General features: G+C 54.6%; 1 protein-coding gene across 3 annotated transcripts in view; it reads right to left on the bottom strand.

Annotated features, from left to right (window-relative positions):
* TMEM104 (transmembrane protein 104) overlaps positions 1-27,000 on the bottom strand; it is a 54,300-nt gene that overhangs the window by 6,689 nt on the left and 20,611 nt on the right. For all 3 annotated transcript variants that reach the window (XM_081272713.1, XM_081272712.1, XM_081272714.1), the window contains exon 9: positions 10,875-10,968. In XM_081272713.1, the coding sequence (XP_081128839.1) occupies positions 10,875-10,968 (94 nt within the window). The remainder of the gene's footprint in view (positions 1-10,874; positions 10,969-27,000) is intronic.

Genomic DNA, 27,000 nt, shown 5'->3' with positions numbered 1-27,000 from the left:
TGGGGAGAGAAGGGACACTTTCTGGCCTGGCTTCCAGACAGGCAAGTGACAAGAAACCTGTGTGACCCCAACACCCAGAAGAGGGAAGGGAAGGAAGTGGAGGGCTGGGGGCTCAGAGACCAGGGGCTCAAGCCCAACTGCTGCCCTTGGACCACACCCCTTTGTCCCCCACCCCCTGCAGCTGCTGGAGGAGCAGAGTTCAACAGCTCCCTCCCAGATAGATGTCCCCGGAGACAGTCGCTCCCAAAACTCATTAGGTCTGCTCATAAATCAAAGTGAACGAGGGTGACAGCCGTGAGTGACAGGCCGTCAGGATACAGTGGGGAGCAGGGCTCTGAGTGCCCAGCATCCAGGGCTTGGCCATCCAAGCCACACCAGCTTACACCCACCTCTGGGACTGTGTGGGGGCCATGGAAGGATGTGGAGGTGAGAGAGCACTGAAGGACATCCGGATGTGCAGGACTTCCCCAGCAAATGAGCAGGGGATTTGCCCCAGCGGGCTTGCTGTGCCCCAGGGTTAGGGCCAGTCCCACTGGTTGTCTGCCCTCTCACAGGCCAGCTACAGAGCACTCCATAGCAGAAATGACACTCCCAGGGGTGAGGATCCAGGGAGGACTCTGAGGGAGAAGGCAGTGAGGACTGACACCAAGTCGCATGAGGACTGTCAGGCAGTGATGAGGGGTCAGGAGACCCTGGCATCTGAGGAGCAGCAGCCCATGAAGAAACAGTTGTGTGGGTTTTGTGCAGCCCCAGGCTCAGGCAGGACGGTGCCTCCCTCCCTCACCAGCGAAGACGTACTCAGTGTCCACCGAGTGCCAGCACTATTCTGGTCACCTGAGGGTAGCACAGGACACTGACAGGTGGGCGATACAGAAGACCATTACAACAAAAGAGGGAACTGGCCCTGGCCACAGGCGCTGGGGCCCGAGGATGACACCCTGTGTTGGGAAGCCACCTGGTGGGCCTTACAGGGCGTGGCTGCCACAGCCCACTCTGGCTCTCGGTTAGGAGAGGAGGAGCTCCTTGAAGGGCAGTGACAGGGACTCAGGTTGCTAGGCTCCCGGCCCGACTCGCCCGGAGGGGTGTACACGCAGACGGCTCACGGCCCCTCTGCGTCCTACAAGCAGGCTCGCCTACTGATTCACCTTGGGGCGCAGCTGGCCCCCCAGCTCCCCGGGAGGGAGGGAGGAAGACAGCGCAGCAGGCCCGTCATTATCTCGGGAACTGAGTCAAAAACAGGCACAGATCCTGAGCCCGAGAGCCAGCGAGCAGCCAGCGTGGAGAGGCCATCGTCTCCTTTCCCTTCCTGGGGAGGTGAGGGTGAAGGCCAAATTTCCACAAGCCTGTCCTGCTCTGCTTGTAGGCCTGGGCGGCCTCTGACCCCCCCCCCCCCAAGCAGAAGTGCATCCAGTTACGGGCATGGGGAGGAGCCGAGGAGAGGCTGGCGGGTCATGTTGACATCAGCTTGCACCACAGCAAGCTGGCGACCTGCATGGGTGGTCAGTTTCCTATCAACATCCATTCTCACAGCGTTCAACACGCTGTCAGTCAAAGCTGTCCAGAGAGAGGTGCTGCAGCTGTGCTGGTAATCCCAGTGGCTCAGGAGGCCGAGGCAGGAGGATTGCAAATCCCTGTCTCAAAATAATAAAAAGGGCTGGGGGTGGAGCTCAGTGTAGAGCACCTCTGGGTTCAGTGTAACCCTCACGCCCAAAGAAAGAAGTTTCTGTGGAAGATGCCTGGCCCGTGGCAGTGTCCTCAGAGCCTCTCTCCTTGGCAGAGAGGACAGGACAGCCAACATCCTTCTGAACAGCTGCCCAGGGGCAAAGGGGATGCTGACTTGTAAGAGGCTGAGAATAAACAAACACCACATCTCTCTGGAACCCCTCTTTTCTGAACAGTCCCCGACCTCCTGGACTCACCCTGGGCTGGGAAGGAGAACACAATCTTGCTGACCAGGTGAAGCACCAGTGAGTCAAGGCCTCATAGTGGACTTGCTGGGACCAAACGGGGGATGAGCAGGTGTCTGAAGTTGGGGGGCTCAGGGCATAGATGCTCAATTTTGGGGGATCCAACAAGCTCACTTGAGCTCAGGAGCTCCAGAACAGCCTAAGCAACAGTGAGACCCAGAAAACAAAACTCACTGTGATTGTTTTATATTGATTACATGCTGACAGAGTTTTGGTATAAGTAAATATATTATCAAAATTGATTCTATATATTTTAAATATTACTTTTTGACACAGGGTCTCACTCAGTTGCCTTGATCCTCCTGCTTCAGCCTCTTGAGTTCCTGGGATTACCGTGGCACCACGGAGCCTGGCTCTGATTATGTTTTTAAAGTGGTTACCGAAAAATTAAAAATTTCCCAAGCGGCCAATGATGCATTTCCGCTGGGCAGTGGGTCTTCTGTGCTGTGTGGCTGTGCAGCCTGATCTTTTGGGAATCTGTGACATCTACCTTCAGCCCCCATTTTCAGCCCAAGTTTCCCAGCTCTAACTCTGTCACCCGCCTTGATTCGCATGGGGACACTGAAGATCTGGGGTGGGGTTATGACACTGCATTGATCCTTCTTGAAAAGCCAAAGGACAAGTAAGCTCTGAGTCCCTTCAAGTGACAGTGGGTGTCTTGCCCTGTGGAAGGGAGGTACTGGCTGGGCCTGGATGTGAGCTGGAGCAGAACCTCTCGGGAACCTGGGGCTCTGCCTAACCACCCTGACCCCAGCCACCCGGCTCCCCTCCTCCAGCGGCCCGAAAGGGATAAGGAACACACCTGTGGTGGGCCCGGGGGACCTATGTCCACCTGCTGTACCCTCTGCCTTTATCCCCAGGGTGCACAACTTTGCATAAATACTTGGAGTCATGACCCTAAGGGCCAGGGATGAACCCAACCAACTTCCTCCCAGTGTCCGTGGCCATAAGCCCCCTAAAGTCGGTGACAGTTGGGCTTTACCTGGGCAGGGATATTTCCTGGACAGCAACCCCCTCAACCCTCCGATCTCTGATTCCAACCCCAGATGCTTCTGAGGCTGGGGTGGAGTGCCCCAGACACTGGGCTATTCTCCAAGTCTCATTCGGGCTCCCACTCCAACTCTGACCATGCAAGGAGGAGGCCATCCTTCAAGGGGCCTGTCAGAGGGATAGCCCTTTCTTCTCCAAGCAGAGAATCGACATGCCAGGGTTAATGATAACAAATGGCCAGTGTGTGCCCGTCACCAGCTCTGGCCCTGGTGCCCCAGGTAGAGGCTGGGTCTGGGGAGACTTGACACTGGTTTTGTCCTTCATGGCCACAAAACCCTCGATGAGACCCACTCAGGAGCCCTAAAGGGAAGCAGGTGGCTGTGCATTTGCTCCCCAGATAATCATACTAACCAACTTCAAAAAGAGAGCCCCATTAGAGGGGACAGGAAGAGACAGGGGCCGGCAGGTGGAGGTGTGAGTGATGCCCCAGGAGGCTGCACATCTTGGAAGGGCCAGAGGGAGGGAGGCTGTTTTCTCCAAACAAATGCGTTTTCAGGTTATGCTGGGTTCAGCTCTTGCTTTTCCACTCACCGCATTCTGAGGTGGCCTGTTTCCCTGCCTTTAAAAGTGGAGATGACGTGGGGGTGGGTGCCAAGGAGAGGAAGGGAGCTGGCATGGGCAGAGTGAGTGAGCCGGCAGCAACCGCTCCAATGTGGGGTCCCTCCTACTAGGGCAGAGCCTTACTTCCTGGCCCACTCCCAGCAGATAGGGACATCCTGTCAGTGCCGAGTCCTCGCCCACTTCTCCTTGTCCAAGGAGAGGACTGGGATTATACTGATGACCCCACCTGCTGGGTCAGGTTGAGCTACTGTCAGAACAGTCCCCAGGAACATATGTCACTGGCACCAGGGTCGGCTAATCCTTTGGGGTCTGGGGGTCAGGGATGGAGTGATGGCAAGCAGGGCCCCAGACGGGCTGTGCAGACTTGCTGTATGAACCCCGGTGATCCTGGTTCCTTCTCGACCTACCCAGCACTCCTGAGGCCACACAAAGCCAAGTATCCCTCACTATCATCTGGATGGGTGCTCTCGCTGGTGCCCAAGTGGGTGCTTCCTTCCGGGCCATTGCCATTCTCTCTAGGCACAGGCCATGGCGCTCCTGTATGAGCCCTGAGGGGACAGGCCATTCTCAGTCCCCTTGGAAGTTCTCTCTTGCCCCACACAGATGTGAGTCTGGCCCCTATGTCAGATTGCTCCCTTGGACCTGTGTGACATTCTCTGGGGGCCTTGCCTGTAACGACTCACCCCAAGCTCAGTTTGGTTTCTGCTCTAAGGATGGAATTTAAAGTTACCCTGACTCCTGCCTATGCCAGGCCAGCTCCTGTGCTCTCTCCTCAGGCAGGAGAGAGAGCCCTGACATAGTCGGCTTACAGGACTAGGTGGATAGTGCTTGCTGTCCTCCCTGAGGGACTGGGAGCAGTCCTTCTCTCTCCTGGGGCAGGAGGGGTGGCAGTCAGGCAGTGAGTCTCTGGAGCAACCAAGTAAGTCTGCAGCCGGAAACCAAGAGTCCTGGCTTATCGTCCCCAGCCCTCCCCACCGTGGGGCACACAGGGAGTACCCAGTGGCAGAGTCCCCACTTTCCATTCCTAAGCGGCCTGTGCAGCCCAGCGTGGAACCGCGGGGAAGGCAGAGCAGGGCCGGCTGGCTCACCTCCTTCCTGGACATGGCTACCGACGTCTCAGGCACCGTCATCCTCCCCTGGAGACCACTGGGCCCTTCCCTCCTGAGCAGCCAGCAAGATACAGAGAGAGCAGGAAGGAGAGAGAGGCGAGCAAGGAAGAGGAGGCGGCCACGTCGGGACAAGGACGCTGGGCTCCCCTAGCCTGACACAGTCCCAGAGCACCGGGCTGTGGTGGCTCCCACTCGCTCTGCAGGTGCAGACGGCTGCCAGATTGCAGCAGGGCAGAGGACAGCTGTGGGTGAGGTGGCCCTGCCCCCACAGAGGCCACACCTGCACCACTGCCAGGTCAGCCACGGGAGTCCTCGTCCAGTGGCTGGACCCACAGATACCTGGGCCACATGCAGATCAAAGCTGCTGACAATGAGGGCTGCTCAGACCAGATGCAGCCGGAAGCAGAGGCCTTCACAGGCACCTCCCGACTATGGCTGGAGGACACGGCTGGCTGCTCCCCAGCAAAGGCTAACGACATGTCCACTCTGCCCTGACAGCCAGAGGACAGAAACCGTGGGTGCCTCTCCTATAAAGGGACGGTCTCCTATAAAGGGACCTCTGGGTTTGCAGAGAATTTCTAGAAAACTAACAATAAAATTAAGACCAAATGAAACACATATAAAAGGTTTTTCAGGAATGAGGGAAAGCTGGACCTGAACAGCTCCAGAGAGCCCTAAAGAGGGGCCCAAAGTGGGTGGGCAGGCAGGGCTGCAGACGACAGGGTAGGTGGGCACGGACACAGGAGGGCTGGTGGGAGGGAAGGAGACAGGGGACAGAAATGTGCCACCTTGATTTTGGAAGGCAGGGTCTTTCCCAGACCCTTGAAAAGGACCAGTTGAATGGCCGTAAAAGAACTCAAATGCCAGTTGGCAGCTCTGGGCAGCAGATGGCCCCGGCTCACGAGACCCCTGGCTGCCGATGCTGACAGATAGATGCCTCCCACCCCTCAGGGTCCAGGTGTGAACAAGGGGACAGGTAAAAACCAGAAAACCCCTGTTGCAGGGTGGTGGTCTCCTCCTGGGGGTCTCCTGCCTTGCCTGCCACCACCACAGAGTCCCACCTCTTCCTCTGGCTTGGAAAACAAATCTGGGGCACTTGCTGGGGGTGGTGGGGGGCAGGCCGACTCCAGCTCCTCCGCGGCTGCCTGGCGAGGACGGCGTCTGACCCACTTTGAGGGGAACACAAAGCAGAAGACTGTGAGCATCTGCTCTGAATCCACAAGCAGAGGGGAGGGAGGCCCGGGTCCTCGACAGCCCAGGCCTGAGCAGGGCGGCGGCATTCCAGGGCAAGAGCCTTTATTAGAAAGAATCTGACTTTTAATAACGCCAAGTGGGACGCCCTGAGCTGAGCCAGCTGCTTGTGTCCCCCTGTGGGAGGCGTCTGTCTGGGGAAACAGGCAGGAGACTGAAATAATCATGCCACAGTGGCCCCTTCCAGCCCCAGAACTCCCTGCTGGGCAGCACTGGGCATGCAGGGCGGGGCCACCACAGGTGTGAGTCGAGCTGCTGGAGGCTCCGGCCCTAAGGCCATGGTCCCTGGGCCTGTGGGGACAAAGCATGGTGCTGTGGCTCCCTCTCCAGGGTGCCTGTCCACCTGCCGCTGACGGTGAGCTGGATGCTGGAGAGAAACCCTCGCCCAGCAGGGGAAGGGCCTGCTTCTCCCTGCTCTCAGGCTGCGCTTCCCTGAGGGTGCTGTCGAGGGCTTGGGGTGCAGTGAGGAGAAGCCTTACACTGTGGACACCCAGCTCCGTTACTAAGCACTACAGCTCTCTCTGGACCAGGCTGAGGTCTCGTCCCTGTACCCATGACTGGCCCCTAAGGGAATTAACTCTGAGGCTACTCTCAGGTGTGAAAGCTGGCTGAGATGACAAGGGTGACGCTAGTCACTGTGGCTTGCCTCTGAGCGTTGACCAGGTGCCAGCCACGGGGCTAATGAGTACCTGCTACACAATCCCACTTGTCTTCACAGCCGCTGATGGAGAGAGTCCTCACCACCACGGCCCCGACGTGGAGCCTGGCGGAGGGCGCTTGGTCTGCTGTGCACGATGGGAGAGACACTGTCTGACCCACCCCAAGGGAGGCAGGTGAGGCCTGCAGGGTGACAACTGTAGGTGCAGCACTCACAGCAAACCAGCCCCCGGAGCTGGGCCCTGCGCTCGGGAACCTCGGTCGACCTGAAGTGGCTGCCTGTGGGGCACAGACTGCAGGACTAAGGGGGCTGGTCACCTAAGGCCTGAACAAGTCTCACTTCTGGGACAGCACAGAGAAACCCTCCTTGCACATGCGAACTGAGAGGTATTTGCAGTCCAGGGATCCCACACTGACCAATCTGGTGTCCCTAGAACTTAATTGTGGCACATTAAGAATGAACCGACCTTGGCACTTGTCATCCATATTCTTTCACTTCCCCTAGACAAGCAGCCGTTTCAAAAGGCCATTTAACTCTTTAAGTCCTACTTTGGCAGAGCGAGAGGACTTCTGGGGCCAAAGAACTCAGGAAGGGCAGGGCAAAGGCCTTGGAGGAACTGGTCGGCGGCTCCTCGGCAGAGCTCTGGGGCCCGTGATCTCCCCTGGCCTCATTTCAACAGATGGCAGAACAAATTCCTAATTAAGCATGAGAAAGCTTCCGGCTCAGCACATTCACTCATGGCTTTCTGGTCCCTCTGGTACCCATTCTCCCCTTGGTCTCCTGGAAGCCAAGCCAGCTTATTGCCACCCCAAGCTCCCCAGGGCTCTTGGAAAGGCCTGTCCCTAATCTAGGGAGAGGGGAGAGGCGGGGAGTGCGCAGCGGGGGTGGGGGTGAGCATGGGGGGGGGTCTTGTCGGGGATGGGCCACGCAGCTGCTTTTCAGAGGCAAAACAGAAAGGGAGCTGGGCAGACAGCTTGGCAGAGACTTGAGAAGACAAGTGGGGCTTCAGAGACCACTGCCTGCAGGGTCTTCTAGAAAGACTGCCAGGGTGAGCTTAGCCCAGAGGACAGACACCCTCCGCGGGGTCCAGCCCGTTCCTAGCAGACCTGTGAAGGTCCAGCAGGCAGACCGAGGGTCTTCCCCCTGACAGGGCTGCCCACGTGGTGCTGCTTGGTGGCTGCAGGGGATTCCGTGGCCTCTGTTCCCTGGCTCCTCCCCTGCATACTGCGGCTGGGGTCAGGAGGAGGAAATCACCTGTTCCCAGGCCAAGAGGAGAAATGCCCAGGTGCACTGCCACCCCAGAGGGACAAAAGCCTGGCTCACCAGGGCTAAGTTGACTTCACTGGGCCCTGCCTCTTCCTGGACATGCTCTGTGTCAGTGACAGGTCTGCTTCTCAAGCCCAGGGGTCTGAGTCTCTCATGGAGAAAACTGGCTGCCTGTGCTGTTCCCCAGGAGACTCCTGACACTTGATTATCTCTCAGATCAAAGGGAGAAAAGAGGCAATCGGCGTGTCAAGACAGCTGTGTCACCACCACAAGACAAGTGCCCGTGACCTTCACAAGCTGGTCCCTGCTCAGACTCAGATGCTGGTCTCCGGGCTGCTGCCTGCCGCTGGCTCTGCAGCACGGCAGGGGCTGCCTCCAGGGCTTCAGGAGCCCCAGGGCTGGTGAGCGGGGCCTCTTCACAGAAGAGCCTTGGAGTGAGGGCCCAGGGTGACACTGCAGTCAGTGCCTGGTGCCTAGTGGGCACCATGAGAGGACAGGGCAGCCTGCCACTGGGGTAACAGCAGTCGGTTTTCTCAAGCCCCAGAGCTGATTCCACTCCTGAGCTAGATCCTGGGGGAGGGGAGAATGGGAAGGGAGCAGGGTGTTAACACAGTCTTCCAGGGCCCTGGGCCTGCGGGCAACAGGAGATTGGTGGCTCCTCTGACACAATCTGGTATGAGTTGGGCCTCTTATTTATTTACTTGGGTACTGGGGATCAAATCCCTTGGCGCTTTACCACTGAGCCACACCCAAGTCATTTTTACTTTGAGACAGGGTCTCACTAAGTTTCGAGGCTGGCCTCAAACTTGCAATTCTCCAACCCCGGTCTCCCAGTGGCTGGGATTACAGGGGTGCGCCACCATGCCCACCACAAGCTCCTCTCTTTAGATGAAGTATTGCTACCCAGAAGCAGAGAGGAATTTGTTGCACTCGATAGGTGCAGGGGTGCTGCAGAAGCTGTTAGCTATTATCATCCGGGTGGCTGTCCCCTATGGGCTGACCGGGGGATCCATCACACCAGGGGAAGCATGTGTATCCCCTGTACCTCTGCCCCTTGCTCGTGCCCAGGACAGGGAAAGAAACAAAACAAAGCTCAGCTTTTGGGCCAGAGGACAGTCAAGCACACTGGGCAGGAGTGACTTTAGGGCTGCAGAACTGGCTGCAGGGAGTGAAAGAGCTGGGACACAGAATAGGCCGGGGAGGCGAGGAGGGAGAGTCCTTCTCCAGATCCTGCTCACTGGGAGGCAGAGCAATAGGAGGAGGGTGGGTGCCCTGTGTTTCTGCTCCCTGCTGACCCTGACCTCTGATTACAAGTCCTGCAGGGGCTGTGTCCCCATGTGGTCTATCCAGGAGCTCACATGACCCTTGTGGTTCAAGTTCGTGTCTCCTGTCATGACTCAGGTGGTCATGTTAACCCTGGGGACAAAACTGGAGACAGCAGCCCCAGGGTGCGGATGAACCAGATCTCACAGGGGAAGACCAGGAATCCCTCCCTGGCCTGGGAGGGACGCTCCCCCCATTCCTTGCTGGATGATGAAAGGCGCCAGAGGCTGAAGGCTCCTGCAGGGCTCAGAACTGATCCCGGCCTTGCTCTCACGTCCTCACAAGGACACACCAAGAGTGGGAAGAAGGTGCAGGCTGGAGCAGAGTCAAGGAAGAACTTCCAGCACTGCCATGGGTCCCTCCTAGCAGAGCGGGAGCCTTCTGCTGTCACACTCCTGGCCTGGGAGGCTGCCTGCTCCCGATGGGCTCCCTCCAGGGGCGGGCAGGGCTGCCTGACCAGAAGAGGGCATGAGGGCTCCTGTGCGCTTGCTGCTCACACTGAGTTGGGGGGACGAGGGAAGCACAGAGGCCAGAATTTCTGGAAGTCGTTTGGGTATACCCCTCCTCAGAGCACCACTGCCCATCTACCTGGGTCCTGGCATGGAACAAGGACGTGCACCTGAGTCCTGATGCGGGGAAGGGCAGATGTGGAGGCAAAGGGACTGGGAAAGACAGTGGGGAAGGAGGACAGGCAGAGGGTCCCTCTGGAACCCCCATGCCAGGGGCAGGGCAGCCCTTGGGGACCAGGCAGACCCACGGGCCCGAGACCTCTCTAACAGAACAGCGATGGCCTTCTTTGCTTTTGTTTTTCATTTTTTAATGCCTTTATCCTTTTTCTTTTTTCTTTCTTCTTCAAGACGGGGTTTTGCTGTCTAAGCTGGTCTCAAACCATCTTCCCTTAACCTCCTGAGTGCTGGGTTGTACGTAAGCCACCGTGCCTGGCTTATCTTTGCTTTTATATAAAGCAAAACAAGTGTCCAGCGGATGCCCAGGGCACAGGCTGGGGGTGGGCAGCCGGAGCCCCACAGCTGCTCTCAGCCCAGCTGCATTAGCAGCGGCACCTGCTGAGGGGGTGGGAGGCCTGGCGGAAGTGAACAAGCTCCCGACTGCCCGCTGGCGAGGGGAAGAGACCCTGTGCTCCAGCTCTTACTCAAAGGCGTCAGCTGGTTAGAACCCATGGTGGACGGGGTGTCATTTCACGCTCTGAGATCCAGGGCTCTGAACCTCACAGTGCTGCTGCCTTGGCCCCCTGGGTTTATGGCTGCCTCATGCGGTACCCACAAGAAGGCAGGGTGGTGCCGCTCTGACCCCTGCAGTGGGCACAGCCTGAGCCAGGCCTTTGGTAGCCCACTGCCGCCAGCCTGTGGGTCAGCAGGGACCTGACATGATTCTGGGAAGGAGGCTGGCCATGTGTCTGCAGTCCGGGTCCTAGCCCAGATCCAGCCACACAATGTGACCTCAAAAAAATCACTTTTCCTTTTTGGTACCAAATTTCCCTACCAGTGAAAGGCAGGCAGGGCACCAGCCTCCTCCTCACCCTCTGGAAAGGTCAGAGGACCAGGCAGGCTGAGTTAATGGAGGCCACCTTCACGTTCCAGTCACGGCTGGGAGCTTTCCCAGCCTCTCCGGAGAGGCGGAGGAAGGGACAAGGGGAGGAGGGCAGAGAACGGAGAGGGTCCTCAGACTCACCGATCCATCTCATGAGCGAGGTCAGGATCTGCAGGTACTTGGTCTTCTGGACGTCAAAGAAGGTGAAGGGTCCCAGGAGGAGAGTGAAGACGGCCTGGGTGGGGGAAGAGCAGTGAGGGACAGCGGAAGTGGAGGACGGGGTGGCGCCCACCCACCCCAGGGCACCCGGCACTGGAGGAGGCTCCCAGGGTTCAAACGGGTCACTGTGGGCAAGTGCCAAGTGCCAGCGGTGGGACAGGAGGCCCAGAGCCCTGCCTCCCTGCCACCGCTCACTCTTAATGTTCAGACACTACTGCACTTTCTGAGCAAGGCCCAGGTGACATGATAGCACTGTCCTGGCCACAAGCGCAGATCCGCTAGGAGATGGCAGCAAGATCAGGATCAAAAGGAACACCAGACATGCCCTGTTACTGGGAAGAAAGGACACAGGGAGGAAGGGACGCGGGCTCCAGCAGACAGCACGGTAGAGAGGACAGCCCTTCTGAAGGGCTGCGAGAAGAGGATTAATCAGGACGCTGTCCATCAGCCACGTTTTCACGGCAAATGGAAGGGGAAGCTGGGGGACGGGAGCTGCTTCTTGCTCAGGAGCATGTCCTGCATTCGGGAGGGAGTCTGGGGGAGGGGAGGGAGTCTGGGGGAGGGGAGGGGCCTGGAGCACCAGTCCTCTCGGTCCTCTTCTCTTGGGACATCAGGGTAAGTGTTTTTACTTAAATAAAATAAAATAAACCCTGTGTTAGAAAACTGTGGGAAATTTGGACCCTTTGCAAAAGCCACCGGGGTAGTGTGGCTGTGGCATGGCAGACTGGGAGGGCCGGGGCGCGTTAGACTTTCCTTGCCAAAGTGGATGCTCGGGGAGCAGAAGAATTAGAAGCTGCTCCTCGGAGTTAAGGTGATGGTGCCATTTCCAATCTGCCACTCGGAAGCCGGCGAGTCATCAGACCTGATTAACATTTACACTGTGCCATTTGATCACGTTAGTGCTGATGACACTCACTGGAGATGCGGCAGATGACTCTGAAGCCAGCGAAGGTGGGAAGGGGGCCCTGTGGGGAGCCAGCTTGTGGTCTTGTGATTGGGGTGCATCCGTGGCAGCTGCCCAGCCTGGGGTGGGTCCCCGTGCCAGACAGGCAGGAGCCCCACAGAAGGGGGTGAGCCCACCCCGCCCCCACCGTGAGGAGAGCAGGATGTGGGAGAAGCTGTGACCTCTTATCCAAGTCCATTATCGCGGTGAGAACAGGGCTGAAGGACTCAAGTGCCGCTTAAAGGAAAAGGCTCTAATTAGTTGGGTGGGTGAAGGCACCCTGACAGCCACCAGGGCTGGGAGAACTGGAGAAGGCTTTCTGCTGGGAGCCTCCGAACCGCGCTGCTTCCGTTCAGGAGAGGGGAAGGAGACGTGTTTCCACGAGGCTGCGGTGACGGGGAAGGCAGAGAAGGGACTCCCCTGGCAAAGGCAAGGGCTCTCAGGCCCAGGGACAGGAGGCGGGACACGGACACTAATGCCCACACAGCCGCCACCTCTGGCCTGCGAGTCTGTGTGCAGCACCATCAGCCAGTCATTTAGGAAAATTACCACTTCAGGGGGACTTTCCACTGACGACCTTCTCTCTTGAAGGACGAGAAGGGGATGTCAGGTGGAAGAATAGATACAGAGCCACTTGCCACAAATGTTTCCAAGTGACTGTGATCTGTGGGAAACTGGAGTCCGGGTGTGCCCAGGGCTTGGTGGCTCACCTTTGACCTGGGATGCCTCCCACTGAAAACACAGTTCTCCAGAGGTGGGGTCAGAATTCTAAGGGTGGTTGACAGGGGAGGTCAGATCTCATCTTAGAGCCTTAGGATTATTTTTCAGAAGGTTCCACCACATAAACACAGGGTGGGGGAAAACAGAACCATCCCCAACGGTGCCCCCGTCCGACCCTTGGGGACCCTCACTCTGAGGCCTTGTGCAACTTCATCCTCCTCCTCAGTGCACCTCAGGACACAGTAGCCCCATTTTGTAAAACCCTGCGAAGCAATCCTAGCCGCTGAGGGCGTCCCCATGTAGAAACCAGGCAAATGCCCCTCCAAAGGGTAGAAGAGGACCTGTGCGTGAGGAGCAGATCAAGTGGTGGGGAGTAAGAACCTGGCGGAGTGTGAATGACAGTCGACCCCCATCTAGGTTCTCATGCCGGGTCCTGGGGACGCAGATCTGTCCTCAGAAGGGGAACTCGCAGCGAAAGGGTCTTTTGGAAAATGTGACCAATAGCTGTGGAATCCATGGACAGGGGCTGGGATGTGGCTGCTTTTCCTTTTAAAGCTCAGTAGCACAGATTGGCAGCACCACTGGGGAAGCTCAGGGCCCACTGAGTGGCAGCCGACACGCGCAGACCGCCCAACAGCAGCCCTGCCATGGGCCGCAAGCTCATGCATCAGAGGGAGCCAGATGAAGACGCAGACCTCGAGCTGGGGCTAATTAAGAAACAGGTGTCCTCTGCAAATTAGCTAGAGCCACAAGGCAGCAACTGCGGGAGCAGGCATCCAGAGTGACAAAGGACAGAGATGGGAATGGCGGTGGAGCCAATGTCTTTGGGAAGAAAGAGGTTTGGGCAGAAGGACCAGCCCCAGTCCCCTGATGGTCTAGTGGAGCAGAGTCCATCTCTGGATGCTCAGATGTGGCACTTGATGTTTTCTTTTTCCTTTTAAAAAAAGATGAAATAAAAAGCCAAGAGACAGCCTATCCTCTTGGGTCTTCCAGTCTAGCCCAGATGACATTATAAATTAGCTGGCTCCCGAGCAAATTTCCAACCCCCAAATGCCATTGATCAGTTCAAACTCAGCCTCTGTTCAAGGACTCTTGTCGCCCGAATCATTCCAGGAGGCAGGGACGCCAGTCACTGCAGACAAATGTTTTTCTTAAGAAACAAATAAAAACCCAACTCTGATTTCTAATGAAATCCTCAAACTGATCTCTGGGAATGAAGTTCATGACAGACCCGGGAGGGTGCAAATGGGGCCACTCAAAAATCTCTCTTTCCGGGTCAGTGAGCTTATCTGCACACCAAAGTCCCCATGGCAGCCTTGCCAGAGTCTTGATGGACACAAGGCAGCTCATGTTCCCAAGACGCTGCAGGCAGAACTTGGCCTCGACTCTTTTAGCATGTTCTGAAGTCTCCAACTCGACAGGGCGACCTGCCCTTCTATGTCCCCTGTGCAGCTGAAATGCACTGCCTACTCCTGTTGCTCAGGCCCCAATGTCCAGCCATCTCTAACGCCTTCCCTACTTTTTGCATTAGGTTCCTGTGGCTGCTGTAACAAGTTATCACTACCATGGGTGGCTTCAAACCACACACATTTATTTTCTCCCAAGCCTGGCAGGGCAAGGCTCTCGATAGCACAGCATGGCGTCCTCTGCAGGACACAGCCTCGTCCTGCACATGCTCTAAGGACAGGGCTGGCCAGAGCCACCATGCTCTAGCCTCTGTCAGGTGAGACCCAAGGACAGAGACACTCCTGATCTGTATCCCAGGCCTCTGTCTCCTGGAGCCAGGAGGGCCACCTGCTCTCCAGAGCCAGGGACTGAAACATGTGGGAAGACTGGGCTGGGCCTGGAGAATCCCTGGACAGTGTGTGATTTTGCTGAGACCAGGAGTACTACCTGCTCCAGAGGCTGGCAGCTGAGCTCTGAAGGCTCGGCCGCCAACCGGAGCCCCACTTTAGATCCTCCTGAAGTGCGTGGACCCAGCTGTCCTGCTCTGGCGTGGGAGAGATACACTCTCTGCTACTTATCAAAGGGGAACCTCAAGTCAAAAGCTCTTGACTTGGACCCACTGAGGCCGAGCTGTGTTACCACCTGCCCAAGTCTTCTCTGGTCTGACCCCACAGCACTCAGCACTCACAGAAGAAAGGCCCTAAATCAACATAACCTACTTCACATACAAAACGAACCTAAGGTTGGCAGTGTACCATGTCCTTTGGTCAGCTGCCCCAAATGGGAAGGCATGAGTGTTCACATTACAAAACAAAAGCAGAGCAATTTGTCAGTGACATGTCTGTAATCCCAGTGGCCTGGGAGGCCGAGGCAGGAGGACTGGGAATTCAAGGCCAGCCTCAGCAACTTACTGAAGCCCTATCCCAAAATAAAATATAAAAAGGACTGGGGATGTGGCTCAGTGACTGAGTGTTCATGGGCTCAATTCCCAGCACACACACACACACACACACACACACACACAAAAGAGTAAAGCAACTGGATACCTAGCCCCTTCCCCATCCCTAAATTTCTCTGCATGTTTAGCTGGTCAGAAAGACAAAATGAAGAGTCAAATTTGGCTCTAACCCACAATTAAATCCCCTAGTTTAAGAGGTTGCGAAATCTCTGGGTCCTGCCATTTGACTAGTATCTGTCACAGCCACCCTCAACCCTGCTGTCCTCCTGGCTATCAACCCTCTCCCCAAGCCCCGGCCAGGTGCTCTGTGATGGTCACTGCCCAGTGCCACAGGCCCCTTCCCATCTAAAAGGCGCTCACTTCTGCAGGTTTGTTCCATCCTTATGCCCACCTGCAAAGTCACTAGAGCAGGAGATGACACCCTCATGTCACTGAAGAGGAGGCAGAGGAACCAGAGAGCTCGGACCACGGTGCAAAGGGGCAGGGAGAGATGCACAGTACTGGACCCTGGGTCTTTTTTCCCCCCAATATTTTTTAGTTGTAGGTGGATACAGTATTTTTTTTTTTTAATTTTATTTGGCGCTGAGGATGGAACCCAGTGCCTCTCATGGGCTGGGCGCGCTCTACCACTGAGCCCCAGCCCAGCCCCCAGGGCCTCTCCACTGCAAGTGTGGCACACTGCATCCTCCTGGGCTCCACCGCCCCTCCTCCCACCTACCGTCCTCACATCAGGTTAATTCTCCCCTATGCCCTTACCCTTTTGAATTCTCCTCCCGGCAAAGAAGTCCCCATTTTACCCTCTTTCGTCCCCATCTTCAAAGTCCCGTGTAAGTGCCAACCCACTCTGTGGCTACGCTTTTCCTCCCAGGGGACCCTGGACCAAATTCCCAAGCACTCAGCACCGCATGCCTGACTCTTGCAGGCACACACAACTGCTCGTTTTGCATGGGTTGACCCTGCACCCCCAGCAGAGTACAGGCACTTTGAGGGCAAGGACTGTGTCCTTGTTTGTCCCAGCACCCAGGAAGGGCTCTGCACACACGAGATGCAGAACCAAAGCCAGTGTGTGTAAAAAAGACTGAATTTGGAGGGGCCAGTGCCAGGGAGCAGGGGCGGTGGGTGTCATCCTGAAGTGGGGAGGGGCCAAGCCCAGTCCTGCAGGCTCGCCGTGGACCCCGCCATCCCTCCTGACACGGGCACCCCTGCACTAGCAAAGCAAACAGCACGTGGACAGCGGCACACTATCTGCCCACCACAGTCCACTCTGGGGAAACCTCTTCCCCCAGCAGCTGAGAGGCTGGCCTCACACTCACGAGGCCCTGCGTTCCAGCCGCAGCACTCAACAGAGAGAAATCCACACGCTCTGATTTCGGAAGAGCAAATAAATCAAACAGCACTGCTCTGCCTGCTACTGTCCTCAGGAAGTGTCACGTTCTCCTGGGAAGGACACACACATCCAAGAGGGCCCCGGGGCACTTGGCCTCTGCCATCAGCACTGCCCAGGACCCCATGAAGGAGGGGACCCATGGATTGTGACCATGCTGTAACTCTGCCTGGCCCCCAGAAGAGGTGAGCACTAAGAAGAGCTGAAATGTCCTCAAAGGAAGACCCAAAGGAGAGCCACGGTGTGGAGACAACGGAGGAGTCATAGCCATGGGTCAGCCCCGCTCTCCCCTCACAAGACCAAAGGAAAACCCCAAAGCCTGCTTGCCGACTTTCCTCTCGATGGGCCGAGGTGGCGTGGCTGCAGTTTCTGACTGTCACTTACACTGGTGAACTTCCCACCAAAGGGGGAGGAAGCAGGGCTCCACTCCTGGAAGAAAGGGAGGACAGGCGAGAATGCAGGGCAAACCTGCCAAGACCCTTCTCCCTGTGTCCCCACCAACCCATGGGACAGAGTGACACACCAACCACCCTCTGCTACAGGCCACCCTAGGAAACTTCCGGTGGGAGGCGGACAGTGAGCTACCTCCTGGCCCGGTGGGGAGGGTCCCGCCTGGCCTCCACAGGGGTGAGTGCCCCAGGGTGGAGGGAGTGCAAAGGCCTCCTCATGTGGTGCTCCCTCCTCCGACAGCTGAAGGCGGGTACACCTGGCCCTGCTGGCCACTCTGGGCACTCCCTGGGCAGTGGGCTGCTTCCTCACCAGGTGGGCGGTTCCCAAGCGCCCACTTACTGGTCTCCCTCTAACAGGGAGAGCTGGTGTGTGTGGTGGCCGCAGAGCAGTGGGAAGGAGCTCCCAAGAGCCTGGAATCCAGGCACAGCAAGCAGCCTCCGCTTCATGCCACCGCCAGTCAGCTCCTGGTGTCGCCACTCCAGAGGCCAGCAGCCCACCGGAGCTTCCCTGCTCCAGGGCCCAGGTGTGTGTGTGTGGACTGGGTTTTTCTGTTCATGTAGCAGGGGTGAAGAAGGCACCTCTCATAAGGAGAGAGTTGGGGAAGATGGAGTGGCTACCTTAGACCCACAGGGACCTTAGGGGACAGATGACAAAACCCTCAGGCTAGGAGTGGCCCAGGGGAGCGGGTTCAGGTGGAGCTGGCCCATGCCAACCACATGGCTGAGCTCGCTGGATTGATCCTGGAAGGCATTTCAGGTGATAAAGGGGCTGTTCTTGTTGGGAACAAGGGGCCGAGAGCTAACTGGGGCTAAGGGTGGCTCAGCGTCAGCCCCTTCCTAACTGGAAACTGAACTTGCAACATGCCCTTGATGTACAGAGGAGAAATCTTCAAGGACTCTATTTTTGCTTCTCGAGTGGCTGTGAGCGTTCTGGTTTGGGAGTTTTAATTTTTCTCACTTGAATTAAGGCTTCTGGGGATTCATCCACCAAAGGGAGGTAAGTGCGGAAGGCAGCGCGGGACGGTGAAGGGCTGCAGGCTCTGAGCCACAGGGACAGGGTGGGGACTGCATCCTGATGTCCCTGCTAACTGAGCCCTGGGGAACTACTGCCTTCTCAATGCACATTATGGGTACACAGGTCGCAGATATCCAACAGCCCTGGCACCTGACTCAACGGTACACATCAAATTCTCACGTCCCAGCCCATTCACCCTCCAGACCTCCCAGGTGCAGAAATACGGCCAAGCAAGACCTCCACGCAAAGAATGGGAAGTCAATACTATTTTTTTTTTTTTTGAGATGGAATCTCTCTATAGGAGATTCCAGCCCTTCAGGCTGGCTGGCCTTGAACTCCTGGGCTCAAGTGATCTTCTTCCTCAGCCTCCTGAGTAGCTGGGACCACTGGAGCATGAATCTGGCTATGATACTATTCTTACCTGACATGTGTTACCTCCAAACAAGTTCAACAACGGTTCAAGTGCACTTTAGGAGTATTTGAGTTCTTCCCAGTCAAATACAAAGATGCAGTCACCCTGCAGATGACTGCCAGAGAAACAGACAGGCTCTGTGGGGGACCATGAGCAGTATATGTGCACCCAACCCAGGGAACCCTTGTCATAGCCTATCTGCCCAAACTGTAGGACGAGAGGCATTATACAATGTAGAAGAGGGCTTCTGAGCTCTGCAGAAGATCACACTTCCACAGGAAACTGCGGAAGGAACTTTCAAAAACAATCTCCCTGGGCCGGGCATAGTGGTGCATGCCTGTAATCCCAGCAGCTCAGGAGGCCATGAGGCAGGAGGATTGCAAATTTGAGGACAGCTTCAGCAACTTAGCAAGACCCTGTCTCAAAATAAAATATAAAAAGGGCTGGGATGTGGCTCAGTGGTTAAGTACCCCTTCTGTGTTCAATCATCCCTGGTACCAAAAAAAAAAAAAGGAGAGAGAACTGACCCTTCCTGAGGCAGTGACCCTCGTGAAGACTAGCCCAGTGAGAGGCTGACCTAGAGAACAGAAGAGTCTTGTGGCAGGAGTGGGAACTTGTACCAGAACAGGCTGTTGGGCCAGAGGCACCAACCCAACCCTGATGCAGTGCTGCTAAGCTTTCTCCTGCCAGTCCCCACACTGTGTTTGCCTGGTGCAGGAGTAATGAGGACAGCTGGAGCTGGGCTGACTCTCATCTCACTGACCCATTCCACAGCAGCAGCTAGTGTCTGCCCAACACCAGCCAGAAGGCACAGCTCGGAGGTTTCCACATCTCAAGTGTCCCTGGCTCCACCCCACCCTCCCACACCCCACAACCAGGAGGTACCTGGAGATGTCTGCTAACAGGATTGAAAGACTTAAAGATTCAGGGGATGACTGGAGAGAAAAATGGACAGTTAGCCAGGCATGGTGGCACACATCTGTAATCCCAAAGACTTGGGAGGCAGGATTGCAAATTCAAAGCCAGCCTCGGCCACTTATTGAGTGAGAAGTCGTCTCAAAATAAAAAATAAAGCAAAGGGCTGAGGACTTAGCTCAGTGTTTAAGTAACCCTGGGTTCAAAACAAACTAAAAGACAATCGATGTTTAAGTTACCCTAAAGTGGTGTGTGCTTCTTGAACATGAGAAGTCTATACAGCTTGATCTTATCTCACCACATCTGCTGCTCAACCGCTCAGCTGCATACTGCAGGGTGGTTGGAGAGGCAAAACATCTGCAGCTCAAGTCAAAGGCTAGTCTGGACTCGCTGGAGGATTCTGGGGCCCATGCAGAGGCAATAATGGGCCAGAAGGTAAAGATTTCAGCAGGGTTTTTTTTCGGAGAAGATATGCTAGGAATAGAACCCAGGTCCTTGCTCAGACTAGGCAAATACTCTGCCTCTGAGCTACATCCCTGGGCCCAGCAGGATGCTCTAAAGCAGCTGCTAAGCTGCCAGAGGAAAGAAACCAAAGCCACCCAGCTGGAGTCCAACAACCAGGAGGGGACCTGGCCTCTCCCTGGGTGACTGAGACATGGAGAAATGCTGTGCACCTGTTGGGTGCACTTGGTGTAAATGCAGGCTGGCCATGTGGGGACGCTGGAGCAACCTCTGCTAGTGAAAACTGGCACTCATTTCCCCTTTAGGATACCGTGGTTGAGAAGGGTTAAATACTTTGTCCAAAATCTCTCAACTAGCTACTTAGACACAGCAGAGGTTTGAGCTCAGTCATCTGCATCCAAAGCCCTCTCCCCTTGAGGGTGAGTGCCGCCTCCCTTGAAAGGGCTGCCACCTCCCCACAGCCCCTTGGGTTGGCTCCCCTGGGGGAGGAGGGCAGGGCTGGGTTGGTCCCATGGCCTTAGCCTGGCACAGTCACTGTTCCTCTTGCCCTGTCATTGAGGACATGCCTGTATGGTCTCTTTCTTAGCTGAAGAGCCAGATGGCACCCGGTGGTGGCAGAGTTCTAAGTATTTGATGCTAGAGCGCAACCCTGGTGGTTTGGGGGAAAAGACAGATACTGAGGAAAACCCGCAGTCATTCACTTAATGATCCTAAGCCATCAGGGCTTGCAACGATGGCCTGGCTCACGGCAAGCATGGCGGAGAGATGGAACCCAGCACCAGCAGGTCCAGGTGGCAAGATGGGGAGGCTCGACCCTGAGCCAGGAGGGGGCCTTAGCTGGGAGCTGCGGTGGGCCGGGGTGGGGGTGTGTGCTCAAGGTTGTGGAAGGCGGGGAGCTGGCACCTGCTCTAATAACTCCCTGTTCACACATCAGGTGCAAAGAGAAGTCGGTGGAGGGAGAGCTGGGTGGTGAGCTGCGGTGATTCACAGTGCATGGACGGTTCCGTTTCTGTTCACATCAGCCCCACAAAGATGGAGCTCCCCTAACTTTTGTTGAGGGGGAGTGTGTGCTCCGAGGGTGAGGACCAGGGCAATGACCCAACTCCTGGGGAAAGGTGGGACCAGCAGGGCTTGGAACTGGTCCAGTTGAGACAGTGGCCATCAGCTGTCTGTGGGCCTAAGGGCTGAGGAGGGAGGCCAAGGTGCACCAAGAGCCCAGAGCCATGTAGGTGCCAGTGTCCTTGGGGGACACAGGCCAGGGCAGGTGGGCAATGGTGGGAGGGAAGGCTGTAGGAACCTAGCTGCCTCACAGAGAAGCACTTCTGAGTAATTCAAGCAGGAAGAGGGCAATTGGAGATCCCTAAAACCAGGCTTGAAAGACTTGGGTAACAGAGACAATCTCCATGACCTTAGGGCAATGCTCATGCTATGAAGGGGCAGCTTGGACACAAGGAAGAGCTGGACTCCTCTCTGTTCTAATGAGGTTTAAAAGGGACCTTGACCACATGGATGATGGGCATGGGAAGCGGGTGAAGGGAGAGTGCAGGGATGCTCGTTCCCCTCCTGTGGGGACAGAGGAGTGAGAATGTCCATCCTGGTCCTCCCAGGGCCTCCTAGGAGGCAGAGTAAGGGACACCCCACCTGCAACTACCGCTCTCTTCCTGGCTCTCCTGGCCAAAGTAAAAGGTGCAAAGACTGAAACTTCTTGGACTTGTCACTGTTTAGCTCTTGGTCTTGTTTATTCACACCAGATGTAAAGGAAGTGGGGAGGACAGGCACTTTGATCTCATCCATGAGAGAAGGTGGCCATGTCTACTTTGCCCCAAATCACCGTGGGCCAAGGAGCTACTGCAGGGCCAGGTGAGAGGTCTCCTTGGTCCTGACAGGTCCTAAGTATAGAGGACTCCAGAGGAACTGGTGGGCTGTGTCCAGAAGAACAGGGCCCTCTGGGCCACCAGTCCACCTAGCCCCTTGGCCACCTGGAATAAGGCATTCATTCCCTAGATGCCCAAATGCCAGGAAGGAACCTGCTCAGATATAGCAGGGGGGCGAGGCAGGAGCCCTGGGGCCTGCAGGGCTCTGCCTAGCCCCTGACCAGCTGGAAACAGCTCTTGGGACTTGTCTGCCCCTGGGAACAGGAGGAGGCAGGGCTATGCCCTGTGCTGCCCTCTGTGAGAAGGGCCAGGTGATCACTTGACAGGCTCTCCACAGCCTCCCTTTCTCATTCCATGCTCTCTGAGCAGAAGAGGACAGAAGTGGGAATGCTCCACACTGGAGCTGGAGGGAGGGAGGGAGGAGGGAGGAGGGAAGTCAGGTGCGCAGAGTGCGGAGCCCTGCAGAGAGGAGCACACGGGCCAAGCTGGCTCCTCCCCTTCCCTGCTGACGTCTGACCTCGAAATAGACAGGAACTGAGCAACCTTGGAGGCGGGGAAGGAGGGAAGATGGCACATCAACTGGCTGATTAATGAGCTCTGTGGAGCTGGGTGTAAGAAATTACACTAACAACCCCAGCTCCTTCCTGAGTTGTGGCCAGCCTGAGATGCCCTCCACGGGGTGCTGGCACACTGTGGGGTCTGGAGCCTCCCAAGCATCAGATGCACTGTGAGCTATGGGGGAAGCCGAAAGCACCTCCAGCAGAAGCATGAGAAGCACCTGTTGGCCTCAGGGAACAGAGCAGCCACCAGCGAACAGATACAGTGGTGCCCCTTTCCTCCTGAAGACATTCAGAGTCTGAAAACATTCAGAGTCTGAAAACATCCTGTGCAGAGATGGGCATTGCTGCTTCCTGTCTGCCCAGGAGCATCTTAGGTGTTGATTCCAGGGTGTCTTAAACCAGAGCTAAGGAAATTCTCGCCATGCCAATTAAACAGGCCTCCGTGTCTCATGACCCTTCCTTCTAGAGTCACACTCTCATCTGGCATCGGCTCAGTGACACTCACGCTTGAACACTGATTAAGATGTACCTTGTGGAACAAGACAGGGATGCCCTCTATCACCACTTCTATTCAATATAGTTCTCGAAACACTGGCCAGAGCAATTAGACAGACGAAAGAAATTAAAGGCATAAAAATTGGAAAAGAAGAACTTAAATTATCACTATTTGCAGATGACGTGATTCTATACCTAGAAGACCCAAAAGGGTCTACAAAGAAACTACTAGAACTAATAAATGAATTCAGCAAAGTGGCAGGATATAAAATCAACACGCATAAATCAAAGGCATTTCTGTATATCAGCGACAAAACTTCTGAAACGGAAATGAGGAAAAACACTCCATTCACAATATCCTCAACAAAAATAAAATACTTGGGAATCAACCTAACAAAAGAGGTGAAAGATTTATACAATGAAAACTACAGAACCCTAAAGAGAGAAGTAGAAGAAGATCTTAGAAGATGGAAAAATATACCCTGTTCATGGATAGGCAGAACTAACATCATCAAAATGGCGATATTACCAAAAGTTCTCTATAGGTTTAATGCAATGCCAATCAAAATCCCAACGGCATTTCTTGTAGAAATAGATAAAGCAATCATGAAATTCATATGGAAAAATAAAAGACCCAGAATAGCAAAAGCAATTCTAAACAGGAAGTGTGAATCAGGCGGTATAGCGATACCAGATTTCAAACTATATTACAGAGCAATAGTGACAAAAACAGCATGGTACTGGTACCAAAACAGGCGGGTGGACCAATGGTATAGAATAGAGGACACAGAGACTAATCCACAAAGTTACAATTTTCTTATATTTGATAAAGGGGCTAAAAGCATGCAATGGAGGAAGGATAGCATCTTCAACAAATGGTGTTGGGAAAACTGGAAATCCATATGCAACAAAATGAAACTGAATCCCTTTCTCTCGCCATGCACAAAAGTTAACTCAAAATGGATCAAGGAGCTTGATATCAAATCAGAGACTCTGCGTCTGATAGAAGAAAAAGTTGGCTCCGATCTACATATTGTGGGGTCGGGCTCCAAATTCCTTAATAGGACACCCATAGCACAAGAGTTAATAACAAGAATCAACAAATGACACTTACTTAAACTAAAAAGTTTTTTCTCAGCAAGAGAAACAATAAGAGAGGTAAATAGGGAGCCTACATCCTGGGAACAAATTTTTACTCCTCACACTTCAGATAGAGCCCTAATATCCAGAGTATACAAAGAACTCAAAAAATTAGACAATAAGATAACAAATAACCCAATCAACAAATGGGCCAAGGACCTGAACAGACACTTCTCAGAGGAGGATATACAATCAATCAACAAGTACATGAAAAAATGCTCACCATCTCTAGCAGTCAGAGAAATGCAAATCAAAACCACCCTAAGATACCATCTCACTCCAGTAAGATTGGCAGCCACTATGAAGTCAAACAACAACAAGTGCTGGCGAGGATGTGGAGAAAAGGGTACACTTGTACATTGCTGGTGGGACTGCAAATTGGTGCGGCCAATTTGGAAAGCAGTTTGGAGATTCCTGGGAAAGATGGGAATGGAACCACCATTTGACCCTGCTATTGCCCTTCTCGGACTATTCCCTGAAGACCTTAAAAGAGCATGCTACAGGGATACTGCCACATCGATGTTCATAGCAGCACAATTCACAATAGCTAGACTGTGGAACCAACCCAGATGCCCTTCAATAGATGAATGGATAAAAAAAAATGTGGCATATATACACAATGGAGTACTATGCAGCAATAAAAAATGACAAAATCATAGAATTTGCAGGGAAATGGATGGCACTAAAGCAGATTATGCTTAGTGAAGCTAGCCAATCCCTAAAAAACAAATACCAAATGTCTTCTTTGATATAATGAGAGCAACTATGAACAGAGCAGGGAGGAAGAGCAGGAAGAAAAGATTAACATTAAACAGAGACATGAGATGGGAGGGAAAGGGAGAGAAAAGGGAAATTGCATGGAAATGAAGGGAGACCCTCATTGCTATACAAAATTACATATAAGAGGTTGTGAGGGGAATGGGAAAATAAACAAGGAGAGAAATGAATTACAGTAGATGGGGTAGAGAGAGAAGATGGGAGGGGAGGGGAGGGGGGATAGTAGGGGATAGGAAAGGTAGCAGAATACAACAATTACTAATAGGGCATTATGTAAAATTGTGGATGTGTAACCGATGTGATTCTGCAATCTGCATTTGGGGTAAAATTGGGGGTTCATAACCCACTTCAATCTAATGTATGAAATATGATATGTCAAGAGCTTTGTAATGTTGTGAACAACCAATAAAAAAAATAAAATTAAAAAAAAAAAAAGATGTACCTTGGTTGCTCTCTGCTAATCCATAAGACTTCCTGAGCTCGTGCTAATTAATCACATGGCACCATTAAATGCACCTTAACTGTTTGGCTCTGTGTCACGCCCTTCGTTCCCGTGTATGAATACACATCTTTCTGTTGCCTGTGAGCCCTCTGGGGTCCTGTGGCTCCTTCTGCCTCCTCAGAGACAGGGTGCACTGCAGATGGTGCAAGGATAGCTCCTCCCTGCATACAGGTGTTGTGAGCCAACGTGCAGGGCGAGTGCCAGGGCAGGGACTCTGGTTATGGGGAGGGCAGTTATTATTCTGGAGTGCTTTACTTAATTAAAACATCAATACCAGGGCCCTGGAGCTCTGCAGAGCCATGGCACCTTCTGCTTGCAATATGCCCTCTGTAACAGAAAGTAAGCCTCGTTCAGGGAGCAGCCCAGCCTCCCCAAATCCAGCAGGGCCACCAAGTGCCATGGACTGATCTGCAGGACAGAAGCAGACACAGAGCAGGAAACCAGCTTGGCACATAGTTTTCATTACAGACAAAACACCCAAGCACATTCCACGTTACTCTGGAATTATGGGGAAGTTGCTGGGTTCTGTAGACTACAGTTCTTTTCTGTATGTTTTTGGGTGAGTGAGTGGGTTTAAAAGTTAAAAGGGTGGGGAGGGATCTGAAATCAACAACTTTAAAATCTTTAAAGAACATGAAATCATTTTTAACTCTCTGCCCAGCAATGGGCATCTTGGAAGGGGAGGAGGGTGCGCAGCATTGAGTGGGCTACTGTTTTGGGGTATGCCTGCGGCCCAGTTTCTCAGGGGAGACAGGAGGCACGTGCACATGCATGTGCATGTACACCCCCCCCACACACACACACACACACAGGACAGGGTGTAGCTCAGCCCTGAGGCTTGGAAAGAAATCTGCGCCAGGTTTTCAATGCCGATTGCTCTGCTCACAAACAAGGAGGCTCTAGTGTCAAGCTTGGGGCTGGCGGATCAATGTGAAGTGTGTATAAAAATGGGCCTGAAAAAGCACAGTGCAGAAGGTCCCCAGCAGGGATGAGCACTCCCCACGGAGACCTATTTGGAAACTTCCCAACCAACTGGCCTAGCATGAGTGTGGACGGCGGGTGTGCGCCACAGCCACAGTGCCGCAGCTTCCCCAGCTCAGGAATCCATGGGGTGGGGTCTCCTGGGCTACTGTACTTCGGTGGCCTGCTTCCGGTGCCTGTCCCAGCCCAGCATCTGTCTGTTTCTCCAGCTACACAGGCTGGGTTTCGTTCGGGCTTCTGTCCCTGTGCATATGAATGCATGTTATGTGTCCCTTCACACAGAGATGGGCTCCTGAAGGTCTATTTACAAACGGTTAATTTTCTTAAATGAAGCTAAGTACTTAAGGGAGACCTGCAGGGAGTCCTTCTGTGAAGTAGGGAATAACTTTGTAACAAATAATTACCCCCGAGTTTATTCTACACATTTGGATTTTCACATAATGGAGGCTGAGAGTTGAGTGTGCTGGGTGTGCACAGGGCAAGGTCATGGCACACAAGTCCATTTCCTGTCTCCGTCCACTGGAGGAACGGCAAGGACAAGGATGAGCAACCTGGGAAGGCCACGGCCATTCCCCGAGGGCCCAGAGTGCCCAGGCTTGCTCTGGGCAAGTGACACTTGCAAAGCTGCTCTTAATACTTTCCAGAGGAGGAGGCAGCACGGGCACTAAGCATTGTCCTTTGAGCTGGCGCATCAGGTGCTGGCCACGGCAGAGGCAGGACGTGGGGCTTGATGGACAGTGGGCTTGATGCCAGCTGACAGAACCCTTGTCCCTGAGAGCTCCATTAAAAATAAAAACCACAGTCCTCTCACTGAGCAGGAGGCGGTGGCTTGGGCCAAACACCCAAGGGCCGGGGTGGGGGAGGGGAGGCAGTCACAAGGTGGCCCAAGAAGGTGTCACCCAGGTGTCCTCAGAAAGGTGAGGTGCGGTCTTGGGCAAGGTGGGGCAGCAGCGGGCAGGTACAGAGGGCTGGGGACTGCAGCAAGACAACAGTGGCAGCGGTGGGGGATGTGGCT

Source organism: Spermophilus citellus (genome assembly GCF_964194105.1).
Source record: "Spermophilus citellus genome assembly, chromosome: 17".
Taxonomy (NCBI): domain Eukaryota; kingdom Metazoa; phylum Chordata; class Mammalia; order Rodentia; family Sciuridae; genus Spermophilus; species Spermophilus citellus.
This window is presented reverse-complemented; position numbering and strand designations above follow the sequence as displayed.